Source organism: Carcharodon carcharias, chromosome 1, assembly GCF_017639515.1.
Source record: "Carcharodon carcharias isolate sCarCar2 chromosome 1, sCarCar2.pri, whole genome shotgun sequence".
Classification (NCBI taxonomy): domain Eukaryota; kingdom Metazoa; phylum Chordata; class Chondrichthyes; order Lamniformes; family Lamnidae; genus Carcharodon; species Carcharodon carcharias.
Window position 1 is genome coordinate 207,028,026 of NC_054467.1, and position 13,870 is coordinate 207,041,895.

Below are 13,870 nucleotides of genomic sequence, written 5' to 3' on the forward strand. Positions count from 1 at the left end.
CATGATGCCACACTCGATCGAATGATGCCTTGATGTAAAGGCAGTCACTCTGATCTCAGCTCTGGAGTTCAGCTCTTTTGCCTACGTTTGAGCCAAAGCTGTAAAGAGGTCAGAAGCTGAGTGACCTTGGTCGAACCCAAACTGAGCATCAGTGAGCAAGTTATTGGGAAGCAATTGCTGCTTGATAACACTATTAATGACCCGTTTCATCAATTTACTGATGATGGAGAGTAGAGTGATGGGGCGCTAAGTGGCCTGGTTGGATTTGTCCTGCTTTTTGTGTACAGGACATACCTGGGCAATTTTCCACATTGCCGGGTAGATGCCAGTGTTGTAGATGTACTGGAACAGCCTGATTAGTGTGTGCAGCAAGTTCTGTAGCACAAGTCTTCAGTACCATTGCAGGATTGTTGTCAGGACCCATAGCCTTTGCAGTATCCAGTCCCTTCAACCACTTCTTGATATCACATGGAGTGAATCGAATTGGTGAATCTGTGATGCTGGGGAGCCCCATAGGAGGCCAAAATGGATCATTTGATTTCTGATCCTGTGGCCCGGACATTTCCAGGGGCAGAATTTTGTCTTTGTCAGGTGGGCGTGGCGAGAGCTGTCGCGTGCCCTGACATAAATTTCATGCTGGCTGGCCAATTAACAGCCAGCCAGCGTGAAACGTGTGCTGCAGCGCTCAGTGCTGCTGGGGTGGGTGCTAGAGGAGCGTGAGCGTTGAAGTGTGCGCATGCATGGAACTGCCTCAGGAAGCTGAAAATTTTGAACAATAAAAATAAAGAATTAAAATATATGTTAAATATGAGTTTAAAAAGTTTTTTTTTATCACTCCCGCCCGTGAATGAGGTTTCACCAAAAATGAACAGGCCGTTTGCCCTCCCGCCAACTGAATGGTTGGACAGGAAGCAAAAAGTTCAATTCTGTTAATTGAGTAAGGGCTTTAATAAGCCTTAAAAAGGACTGCTAAATTGTTGGCAGGTGTGCTACAGCCTCGTGCGCACGCCCACCGAGTGAAATATCGCGAGATTGCACAATGATGTTGGGACGCTCACCCAACGCCCTTGCGCACTATTTTACTCTCGTCCAGGTCAGGCGTGCACCTGCCCGATGAGGGAAAATTCTGCTCCAGGTGTATTTCCTCCTTGGATGCTCCTTGAACCAGGTATTTAGAATAACCTGATCTTCTGTGATATACTAATTGATCCACATTTTCCCTCTTTCATTGGGATCACCCAGGCCATGAGGTCCAATGATGTTGCCTTTCCTAATCAAACCTATTTTAGCATTATATCATCCATTATAAAAATCACCTCATTTGTTTTTACATTAATGTTTGGCTATGACTAGGTCTTCATAGAAGTGATCAATATCCTCTTCTTTACTGGCAGATGTTGGTGCATAGTTTCGGATGATGGCTAGATTGGAAGTTTGGGCTCTGATTTTAACAGGATCACACTCTCCGAGATAGCCCAGTAACCTAGCCATATTTTGAAACTTCTTCATCTCGGAAGCTTCCCTGCCTGAAAATGTTGACATCATTTTTGCATTCAATATGCGCTCAAAAACTAGAACATTTGACATCAAGTGTTCTAATTTGGAATGAGTTTCAGTGCAGATCAACAGCTTTTTGCCACCTTTGGTATCAAATGGCAAAAGATCTCGAGGGCATCGAGTGTGCTCAAAGCTGTACTACATGCAAAGCTATCCAGTGTACTCAAAAGCACCCAATACACATAAAGATTTCCAACACGCTCAGCAACCTGCACTGAAAAATACAAGGAAAATTAATTACTTAAATAAGATCTTAATTTATTCAGTTTTTCCAATTAGATCAAAAATCTTTCCACTATACAATACAGGCTTGAGAGCACCCACCAGATCAAGAAGGTTCTTAATTAATTTTAGACTCAGGGTATATACTCTCCACCCACTCACCAACCTCCCCCCACCCTGAGTTTCAAGGTCTAAACTCTTCCACCACACCCGGGGGCCCCCCAGTCTCGGGGCCTAAACCCTATTCCCCATCTGCAACCTAAGCCCTCTCCTCTACCCGACCCCTCACTTCAGGGTCCAAACTCTCAACCCCACCTCCTCCATACCCCCAGTCTCAGGGTCTAAATTCTTCCCTCGATATCCTCCCTCTCTGGTCTCCAAGCTATTTCCCCCCTCCCCTCCTCTCCCCTCCCCTCCCCTCCTCTCCCCTCCCCTCCTCTCCTCTCCTTTCCTCTCCCCTCCTCCCCTCCTCTCCTACTTCTGGCCTCCACACGTTTTTCCCCCGACCCCACCACCGAATTCTCCCCCTTCCTCCGGTCTCTAAACCCCTCTCCGCCCCTCCAGTTGCCAAACTCTCCACCACCCCCGCCCCCCCAACACCCTCTGGTCTCCAACCTTTTATACCCCCCATCCCTTCAAACTCCTACCCCGCTCTCTACCTCTGGTCTCAGTTCCCGCTGTTGCCGTTGAAATCCAAACCCCGCTTTCACTGCCAAAATCCAGACCTTGGGCCCCGCTGCACTTGGAGACCCAGGCTTCCCCTGAATCGATCCAGGCCGCCCCCAACTCAACTCAGGCTGCACCCCTCCACCCCCCACACTGAAATGCTCACCTTGCCCTTGGCACCATCACTTCTCCCATGCTGGCTGAAAATTGCATTGGGCTGGTCTCATTGTCACTTCCAGTTTCGGCCAGCCCTGCAAACTGAGATCTGGTTTGGAAAAGGGGGGATGTGGATGGTGGGGGTTGGGAGGCATGAGAGAGGAAGGAGGGGAGAGAGAGCAGGGATAGATTGGGATGGGGAAGGGGTGAGAGAGGAGGGAGGGAGGAGGGAAGGGAGAGAGAGGAAAGAGGGAAGAGAGAAGAGGGAGGGAATGGAGAGTTGGGGAGGGGCAAGAGAGGAGGGAGGAGAGAGAGAGGTGAGTGGGAGAGAGGGGGACTGGGCAGAGAGGCGGTGGGGGTGGGGGAGATGGAAAAGAGAGGGAAAAAGGGTTTGGATGCAGTGGGGTGGGGGGTGAGTGTGGAGAAGGGCATTTGGGAGGGGAGGAGTGTGGAGAGGGGTAGGGGTGGAGAGGGGTGTCAGGGAGAGAGAGGTGGAGGGGGAGGGGTGGGGAGAGACAGGTGGAAGTGGGGTGGGGGAATGAGAGGTGGATGGAGAGGGAGGAAGAGGGGAGATAGGGGAAGAGAGCTACTGCAATTTGTGGGGGATGGGGTTTCAGGGGCGGAAGAAAATTCCTCGAGGGGGTGGGGGAGAAAATTGATTAGGGCAGGGGCAGATGGCTGGGAAGAGAATTGCTCCGGGGGCGGGTGATGGTAGTGGTGGGGAAAAACCTGCTGCAACCTTTGGGGGATGTGGCACGGGGGGCTGGCAAGGTTGTGCTGCACTATAAGTTACAAAGAAAAATATAAACTAGCTTATTAAAACTTATGTTAAAAACAAGTCTGCTTTTTCCAAAGTTAGCTTTTTTAAAATTCGCTTATGGGATATGGGTATCACTGACTAGACATTTATTACCCATTTCTAATTGCCTTTGAGAAGATGGTGGCGAGCTGCCTTCTTGAACTGCTGCAGCCCACGTGGTGTAGGTACACCCACAGTGTTGTTAGGAAGGGAGTTTCAGGAATTTGACCCAGCAACAGTGAAGGAACGGCAATATATTTCCAAGTCAGGATGGTGAGTGCCTTGGAGGGGAATTTCCATGTGGTGGTGTTCACATCTATCTGCTGTCCTTGTCCTTCTAGATGGTAGTGGTCATGGGTTTGGAAAGTGCTATGTCATGAAGCTATTAATATATATAATACTTTGAAAAATATTTTTCTTTTAAAATAGAGGCTTAGTCTGCGGGCATGTCTTAATTAGATTAAAGTCAGCTAGTCTGGATGCTTTGATATGTACAAGTTTTGATATGGAAGAGAGATAACGTGCATTTGCATTTTTTGAATGGGGCATTCAAGAAGTGGGGTGAAAACTTGACGCCTTTCTAGCAGCTACCAAGCAATATGTTTATATTACTAATAAAATTGGGACAATGAAAGGCGTTTCATTGTTAAAAGGTGAAGTTCAAAAAGGCTGGTGAGACAATGAGAATTTGAATTCAAGCAGTGGTGGTAGGTATAACTTCAATAGTTTTTGGGTGTGCAGGGCAGAGGCAATGTAAGATCAAAAGGCAGCTGCAAGCTTCTAACTGGCTCCACAGTGAAAAAAACCTAATTTTGTATTTGTAAGGTGAAAATGCTTTGTCTGGTGCCTGGTTAAGTCTATGGGTTGCTGTTGCCTTAATGGAAATTAGTTTGGGAATTTGTTGAAAGTTATGATAGTAGTAATTTGTAGCCATGTGTATATATATTTTTAACCTGTGTAAATTAATAAAATGTTTCAATTAGCTTAATGTGAAACCTCAAGAACCGATGGTCTGACTCCTGAATTTAGAGTTGCATCTCAAACATAACACTTAAAATTATAGGTTATGACAGTTGTTTAAAGTTTCCCTCTGGAATTTTTAAATAACTCCGCTTTACCAACTACATCAGTCATTACATACTGTCTAAGAAGCTTTGGTGAATTCCTGCAGTGCATCTTGTAGATGGTACACACTGCTGCTACTGTGCATCGGTGGTGGAGGGAGTGAATGTGGTGCCAATCAAGTGGGCTGCTTTGTCCTGGATGGTGTCAAGCTTGACTGTTGTTGGAGCTGCACTCATCCAGGCAAGTGGGGAATATTTCATCACACTCCTGACTTGTGCCTTGTCGATGGTGGACAGGCTTTGGGGAGTCGGGAGGTGAGTTACTCATCGTAGGATTCCTAGCCCCTGACCTGCTCTTGTAGCCATATGTGTAGCGCAAATGTTTCTTGCCACTTATCAGCCCTAGCCTGAATGTTGTCCATATCTTGCTGCATACGATCACGGGCTGCTTTAGTAGTTGAGGAGTTGTGATTAGTACTGAACAATGTGCAATCCTCATTATGGGGAGAATTTTCCCCAAGTTGGGTGGGCCAGTCAGGAGTGGGCGCAGAGAGGCGCTGAACCAATTGCCTTCTGTGATCAGCTCTGCACCACCATTTTATGTTGGCCCAGCATGATGCATGGCCGGTAGCACTCAGTGCTACCTGTGCGGACATGGAGAAGAGGGAGAATTGGAGCTGGTGCTCAGCTCAGAAATCTCCCTGAGGTACGGAGCTGCTTCAGGGAGATGAACATGTTGAGAATTTTTATAAAAGTTAAAAATTCCTGCCTTGGCAGAAAATGCCGGGAAAGATGAGTTTCATTTTGCAGGGGGTGGGGGCATGCTGCGTACGGGCCAGCCAACCCAGAAAAGAGTTCAGAAACAGCCGCTAGGGCTGCTGGGTGCCTCGGCAGACTGTTTAAAAGGCCTGTCTTAGTGCTGTATGACTTAATCCCAGATATAGTGAAAGAAGTAAGGCCCTCTAGCCCTCACGCCTCACCTCCCTCACATTCCTGATGCCCCATCTATGCCACCTCATGTCCCCAGCCACCCGCTATGGCCCCCTCTTACACCCCATGCCAAGCTATTGAACTCCCATGCCCATTCAACCACTATACACACTATTCACTGTACAGAACCAGTGAAGCCTCCAGTGACAATAGGATATATAAAAAAGCTTAGAAAACAGTAATTCATTGATAACTTTCCACTTTCTTAAAAAAAATTACTTCAGGCCCGAGTGCAACATGGCCCACCCCCCGCAAAATGAAACTGTCATCTTTCCTGGCATTTTCTGCCAAGGCAGGAATTTTCATGACTGGCTATCCGCCTCCAGGAGGAAAATCCAGTCCATAGTGTTTAGTCAATAATGTTTTGTCTTTGGTCATTGAAACAGCAAAAGTTCTTGTAAATTCAAAAGAAAAGTGTCAATCATCCAGGCCATCCAAATAAACATTGTGCAATTGACAAAAGAGGTCAGAAAGCCAGCGCTGTTAATCAAGCAGTGTTTTCTCTGGGGCTCAGGTGTTTCAGTACTCTAATGTATTTCTGGGCTTTCAGCCAAGAATATATAATAAGGCTTGGCTTGATGGTAATGATCCCTTGCCTTGATGGCAATCATAGAGTGTGGGATATATCAGACCATGAGTTTACAGATTGTGGTTGAATACAATTCTGCTGCTATTGCTAGCCCACAGCACCTCATAGGTGCTCACTTCTGAGCTGTTAGATCTGTTCTGAATCTATCCGATTTAACACATTGGTAAGGTACACAACATGATGGAGGATATCCTCACTGTGAAGACAGAACTTGGTCTCCACAAGGACTGTGCGGTGGTCACTCCCACCAATACTGTCATGGAAAGATGCATTTGCAGTAGATAGATTGGTGAGGGCAAAGTCATCTAGGTATTTTCCCCTCTTGTTTGTTTACTCACCACTTACCACAGACCAGTCTGGCAGATATGTCCTTCAGGACTCGACTAGCTTGGTTAGTAGTAGTGTTGTTGAGCCTCTATTGGTAATAGACATTGATGTCCCCTCAACCCAGAGTACATTCTGTGCCCCTGCTACCCTCAATGCTTTTTCTCAGTTGTGTTCAACATGGACTGATGCATTGATTCATCAGCTGAGAGAGAGAGTTGTAGTTGGTAAATAGCAGGACACTTCCTTGTTTGTGTTTGATGCCATGAGGCTTCGTGGGATCCAGAGTCAAGTTGAAAACTCCCACGACCACTCCCCCCTGACTGTATACCACTGTGTCACTGCTGCCTCTGTTTGATCTGTTCTTCTGGTGGGACAGCACAAATGCTAGGAGTCAGGAACATTGTAAGATATGTTTCAGTGAATATTACTATGGTAGGCTGTTGCTTTTCTAACCCATGGGACAGCTTTCCCAATTTTGTCACAACTCCCCAGATGTCAGTGAGGAAGACTTTGCAGGGTCTGGACAGAGTATGCCTTTGTTGTTCGTGGCGTCCAGATCAATGGTGAATGGTCTGTCCGACACTATTCTTGTTGAGCTTTTCTATAGTTGCTTGATACAACTGCCAGGCGATTTCAAAGGGCAGTTAAGAGTCAACCACATTGCTGTGAGTCTGAAATCAAGCCAAGATCAGATAAGAGTAGACCAGATGGGTTTTCACAACAATCAGTATCCACCAATATCATGGAGAAGTTCTGCCTCTTGTCTACCCAAAAACCATCCCAATGACAGGATCTCCATTGTTTTGGCAACATATCACCTTAAATGCCTGTAATTAAGTTCATTTATCTGCTGTTTTGGTTAATTAAAATTATTTTTTCCCTCTCACCCCTAGATGATTTCATGAAACAGAACCGTGGCCTGCTTCTGGTTCACTCACTGAAAAATCCTTCCTACCCTGAATACCAATATAGTACAGAGAGCAGTGTCTTGTGCCTGGACATCCACAATATGTATCCACACCTGATAGCTGTTGGCTTTTATGATGGTTGTGTTGCTGTCTACAACATCATGGAAAACATTGCAAAGCCTACTTACAAGAGTTCAGCTAAATCTGGCAAGCACACAGATCCTGTTTGGCAGGTGAGTATAGCAGTTGAGTTCTAGATCCTTCTAATAAGATTCACAATCTTTGTATAACATTAATAATTATTATTTTTGTTACATTTCTATTAATTTGTTGAAATATTTCAAAGTGTAATTGTTTGTTTTCCCAGATAGTCTAATGCGTGCATTAGTATTTGTTGGACAAACAACCAGAGAACTTTAGTTGACTGTACAAGTGGTTTTCCTTACAAGTGGCTGGAGCATTAAAAGACACATAAAAGTGGCTTGTCTTGTAGAGAAGGAACGGTAGCTTAGGAGAAGATAAATTCATTTTTTTATGCTTTGCTAGAATGGTACTACTGATTAAACTGACTTAAAATTTACACAATGTCAATATGAGGAATGATAGAGTAAAAAAATAGTCCTCTGTTATGTTTGAGCACTGGTCACTTTATCAACTGTATCAATGTTCTCAGCAAAATGCAGCTCCTGTGGCAACCCCACATCCCCTACAATTACTTTTAGCGCTGATATATTCTGATAAATTGGGTGTACAGGGCTGTTCACTATGCATTTCTCCCCTTCCCAAAAAGCTTGAAATTACCATGGGAAATTGACTTTCACCACACCCATGTTAAAGGGGGAAAACCACTATAAAGAAGTCCAACTTAGCTAACCACCCATGGCTGAACAAGGTTGGAAATGCCTGGTTGGAGCTCTATATTGGCTTTCCTGGCAGTTCCCTAACATATGCACTAGGCCTCTGAAATATGTTATTCAGGGGCTGATGTTTTTTTTATGACCTAAACCAAAATATTGGTTAAGTGTGAACTCAGCAGGCATCGGGCCACTGCTTCCCATAACAGTGAGCTGACTCTGCAGCCACAACTGGTGCCCAGAGCTCATTGCTACTATACAAACATGGTCAACAGAGCAATTGCCATAGTCCTGCTGCCAAGCTCATTATGTTGTGGGGCAGCTTATTATTAAAACTTAAAACTAATGATTACAATTGCTTACACAAAATTTAATTTAAACAGAGGAAAAAGACATACAGCTGATAAGTTATAACGCAATGTTTGGCATAAATGCTTTTAATAAACCAGCAGTTTAAATGATGTGGAAATCAAGTGGAAAATATTCGGACAGCAGCCCCACAACTGTTGAGAGAAGCATTTACTGAACCAGATCCGAAAGGAAGCCTTTTGGAATCTTTATCTGACATGCTACTCCTTTAATAATTAGGGAAAATCACAGATGAGTCACAATGACAGACTTGTATATATTATTATTTCAAGAACAAGTACAAGCCAAACAAAATTGATCTGATTGAAAGTGCAAAATACTGCAGACTCTGGAAATCTGAATTAAAGAAGAAAATGCTGGAAATATGCAACAGTTCTGGCAGCATCTATGGAGAGAAAAAGCAGAGTTAACGTTTTAGGTTGATGACCTTTCACCAGAACTGGGAAAAGTTAAAAAAACGTAATAAGCTTTCAGTCAGCGATATGGGGGGGTGGTGGTGGGGAAGGTAGGAAATGAACCAAAGGGAAGGCCTGTGATAAGGTGGAAGACAGGAAAGATGAAATAACGGAAGCGTGCAAGGCAAGGGAGTGGTGATGGGGCACGAAAATAAACAAAACACCAAAAATATGGCTAAAGCAGGTGCACTGGCACCCAAAAGCGAAAACAAGAGAAAATCTAAAACATGCAAGGAAAAGGAAACAAAATGGAGGCAGAGATTATGGTCTGAAATTGTTAAGCTTCAAATTGAAGGCTACAAAGTGCCTGATCAAAAGATGAGGGGCTGTTACTTGAGCTTATGTTGAGCTTCATTGGGAAACTGCAGTAGGCTGAGGACAGAGAGATCAGCATGAGAACAAGATGGAGAATTAAAATGGCAGGCGATGGCAGCTCAAGGTCTTACTTGCAAACAGAATAGAGGTGTTCTGCAAAGAGGTCACACAATTTCTGTTTTGTTCCCTTAGTCTAGAGCCAACCACATTGTAAGTAGTGAATACAATACACTATATTGAAAGAACTACACATGAATTGCTGTTCAACTTAAAAAGAGTGCTTGCGAGGGGAAGGGATGAGAGAAGTGTGAGAAATGAAGCAGATTTGGCCGAGAGCCTTATCAACCACTGTAGGGGAGAGTCCTCAGTTGAAGAAAAAGGAAGACATATCAGAAACACTGGTATAAAAGGTTGCATCATCAGAACAGATGTGACGGAAACAGAGAGACTGGGATAATGGAATGGAGTATTGTAGGAATCAGGGTGTGAGGAAGGGTAATTAAGGTAGTTAAGGTGAGAGTGGGTTTATGTGAATCTTATTTGCTAGCCTACCTTCAGATATGGAATAGAAAAGTTGGGAAAGGGAAGGGAAGAGCCTGCGATGGACCATTTGAAGATAAGAGAGGGGTGGTAATTGGAAACAATGTTGGTATTCTAGGTCAGGTCAAGGGCAGGAAGCGTCACCAATAAAGTCATCAATGTACCAGTAAAAGGGGTGAGGGAGAGGGCCCCAGTAAAATTGGAAAAAGGAATGTTCTACGTATCCAGAAAAAGGTAGTAATAAACAGAAGTACCCATAGTAATACCTCTTTATTTGCTGAAAGTGAGTTGAGTTAAAGAAGAAACTGTTCAATGTATAAACAAGTTCAACCAGGTGAAGGAGGAAGGTGGTGAATGGAGACTGATTGTACCTCTGTTTAAGGAGGAAGCAGAGGGTCTTTAGACCATCTTGTTGAGTCTGGAGGCGACTAGGCATCCATGGTGAAGTGAAGACAGTTAGGATCAGGAAATTGGAAATTGTTGAAGTGACAGGCATCGGAAGAGTCATGGATGGAGGTGTGAAGAGACTGGACAAAGGGAGAAAAAGCTAGAGTCAAGATAGGAAGAAATTAGTTTAGTTGGGCAGGAGCAGGCTGAAACAATTGGTCTACAAGGCAGTCCTGTTTATGGATCTTGGGAATGAGGTAGAAGCGGGCAGTTTGGAGTGGGCTATGAAGTTGGATGCTGTGGAGGGATGACCTTCAGAGGAGATAAGGTTATTGATAGTCCTCCCAGAATGAAAATCCGGCCTTCTGGAGCACTTTCATGTGGGTCAGGTTTGCGGATCCAGGAAATGACCCAACCCTGCGCTTCCAACCTGGGCCAATATCTTTATGTTTTTTAATTGGGTCATGGTTCAAGGGGCGGTAGGAGGAAGCATTGGAGATTTGGCAATCAGCCTCTGCTAGGTAGAGGTCAGTATGCCAGACAATGGCACCATCCTTGTCGGCAGATTTGATTACAATGTTAAGAGTTAAACCTGAGAAAATAGAATGCTGCAAGTTCAGAAGGAGACAGTTTAGAGTGAGCGAGACGACCAGAGAATTTGAGATGGCCTATGTCACAGCAGCAGTTCTCAATGGAAAGGTCAAGAGAGGGTAATAGGGAGGTGTTTATGAGGTGTGAGAATGCTGGAGATGGGAAAAAGAGTGTATGTTGTGGGGAGAATACTCCTAACTAAGGAAGTTAAGCGAAGGCGACAGAAGAAGAGCTCGTGCCAATCTGATTAAATTCTGATTATCAGCTGACTCAGCAGAAACAAGTTCTGCAACTAGCAGCTGTCTTCAAATTATATGTGCATATTTATTCCACTTCTCTCATAATAGGCAACAGGTAGCTACAGGTCAGTGAGTTTAAGAGGAACTATAGGTCAGTCAGTTTAACATCAGTGGTGGTTAAGGTTTTAGAAACAATATTCAGGTCAAAACAAACTTGAGTTAATTAAGGAGAGCCAGCATTGATTTGTAAAAGGCCAATCATGCTTGACTAACCTACTTAAATTTTTTGATGAAATGACAGAGAAGGTTGATAAATGGAATGAAATGGATGTTGCCTTTATGAATTTTAAGAAAACATTGAGCAAAGCACCACATAAAAGGCTGGTTAACAAAATTGTGGCTCCTGGAAAAGGAGAGACATTGTTGGTTTGGATAAAAATTGGCTTAAAGGCAGAATATAGTTAGTCATATGGTTATTTTTCAGACTGGTTGATGGTAAACAGTGGTGGAATAGAGTACAATTTCAAAATTTGCTAATGATATCAAACTTGGAAGAGGGGTAAACATTTAGGACAATACAAATTACAGGACTTAGATAGGCCAGCAGAATGGATAGACAAGTTTTGATTGGGTCAAAATCCTGGAACCCCATACCTAACAACACTCTTTAGAACTGTGCCATTAAAGTCTACATTGCCTCTCTCTAACCCTTCTGCCAAAATGCATTAGTTCATACTTCTCTGTATTAAACTGGAGAATGTATTGCACAGGAAACTGTGTATCAAACTGTGGATCAAATAATGCTATCATATTAGCTAGTGTTGCAGGTAGAAATAAAGTATTCAGAGGTGCTTTGGCCAGAACGTTCCAGCCACCTCACGGTGGGTTCCCCGATGATGCCCTCCCCCCAACCAGCCATTGAAATCTCCATTCACATCGGCGGAACCAGAAGATCTTGTTGGCACGAGGGGTTGGAAAATTCCAGCCTTTATGTATGGATGGAAATGCTGATCATATGCTGCAAGTCAACCAATTATATTTCAGGGTGACATTTTAATTTCTACTTAAGGCGTAATAAGAAAATTTTCTGAGCATTGAGCAAGTGAATTTGAAAAATTAAGGGGGGGGCATTGAGTTCAACTGAACCGTTTATTACTTGTTCATAAAATGAGGGCACCGCTGCAAAGACCAGCATTTATTGCCCATCCCTAATTACCTTTGTGAAGGTCATGATGAGATGCCTTCTTGAACTGCTGCAGCCCATATAGTAAAGGTAATGCTACAGTGCTGTTAGGTAGGGAGTTCCAGGATTTTGATTTAGTGATGATGATGAAGGAATGGTGATATATTTCCAAGTCATGATGATGTGTGAATTGAGGGGGAATTTGGAGGCAGTAGTGTTCCCTGGAACCTATTGCTTTTGTTCTTCTTGGCAGTAGAGATTGTGAGTTTGGGAGGTGTTGAAGAAGTATCGGCGAGTTGCTGCAGAGTATCTTGTAGATGGTAGACAATGCTGCTGCTGTGTGTCAATGGTGGAGGGACAGAATGTTTAAGGTGGTGGATGGAGAAAAATCAAGCAAACTGTTATGTCCTAGCTGGTGTTAATCTTCTGAGTATTGTTGGAGATGCACTCATTCAGTGAAGCGGAGAGTATATGCTGGCTTGTGTTTCATAGATGGTGGAAAGGCTTCGGAGAGTCAGAAGATTATTCACTTGCCACAGATGTTCCAGCCCCAGATCTATTCTTGTAACTACCATAGTTATGTGGCTGGTCCAGTTAAGTTCCTGGTCAATAGCGACCCCCAGGATATTGATAGCAGGGGATTCGGTGATGGTAGTGCCGATGAATGTGCAATGTCAGGGGGAGGTCTTTCATGTTGGAGAGAGTCATTGCTTGGCATTTGTGTTGCTGTTGAGGATATTGATTATCATATAGACTATCATACTAATGATCCAATTAATTTCTGTTAAAAACCTTCTTGTAATGCCTGTTTATCTATTCAATGAAATTACAAAGCTATGTCTCTTTCTCCTCCCACTCTCTACTGTTCAGTTTCAGGGGTGATCATTGTTTGGAATAGTTTGTTTACACAGAAATGTTTTTTAAAGTTGCTTCAGGCATTTTAAATATTCACTCTTTAAATATATATCCACATCAAAAAAATAGCCTGTCAAATTTTGCTAGATATGTGTCTTGTTTTTGATTCTGGCTTTTCTGACCCCGACTAAAACTTGTGGGCAACATAACCTTTGCTGCCAGTCATCGTGATAGGTGATATGGTGAATGTTTGAATTGAAGTAATTAGTGCACAATGTTGCCACAGAATAAAGCCCACAACTCAGGAAAGAATTACTGTACTTATATAAAGAACATATTTTTCTCTTGTGTTTAAATTACAAGGCTAGCAGCTAAAAAAATGTTTTCAATACATTAGAATTCATGATCTGGAGTAAATTACAAGTTGGAAGACCAGGAGATGTTGGGAATTAGACACTGACCTATCACTGCTGTAACTTGAAATCAAATCCAACTCAGAGTGATGCTGTTAAAGCATACTTCAAGATAAAATTAATAATCATTTAGAAATCCATGGGTTAATCAAGGACAGCTGATATTGATTTGTGACAGAAATCATATTTGACAATTGTAATAATGTTTTGAAGATGTAACTGGTAAAACGGGCAGCTTAGTAGTGTATATTACTTTTCAGAAGGCAGTTGATTTGGTACCTTAGAAGAGGCTTGTGTGAAAAATATTTTTTAAAATATTCATTCATGGGATCTGGGTGATGCTAGCAAGTCCAGTGTTTATAGCTTATCCCAGTTCCCCTTGAGAAAGTTT

General features: G+C 43.4%; 1 protein-coding gene across 1 annotated transcript in view; it reads left to right on the plus strand.

The window, feature by feature from the left end:
- Positions 1–13,870, plus strand: part of dnai1.2 (dynein, axonemal, intermediate chain 1, paralog 2) — a 337,978-nt gene that overhangs the window by 141,649 nt on the left and 182,459 nt on the right. Inside the window, exon 13 of the mRNA XM_041183411.1 lies at positions 7,264–7,511. Coding sequence (XP_041039345.1) covers positions 7,264–7,511 — 248 coding nt within the window. The remainder of the gene's footprint in view (positions 1–7,263; positions 7,512–13,870) is intronic.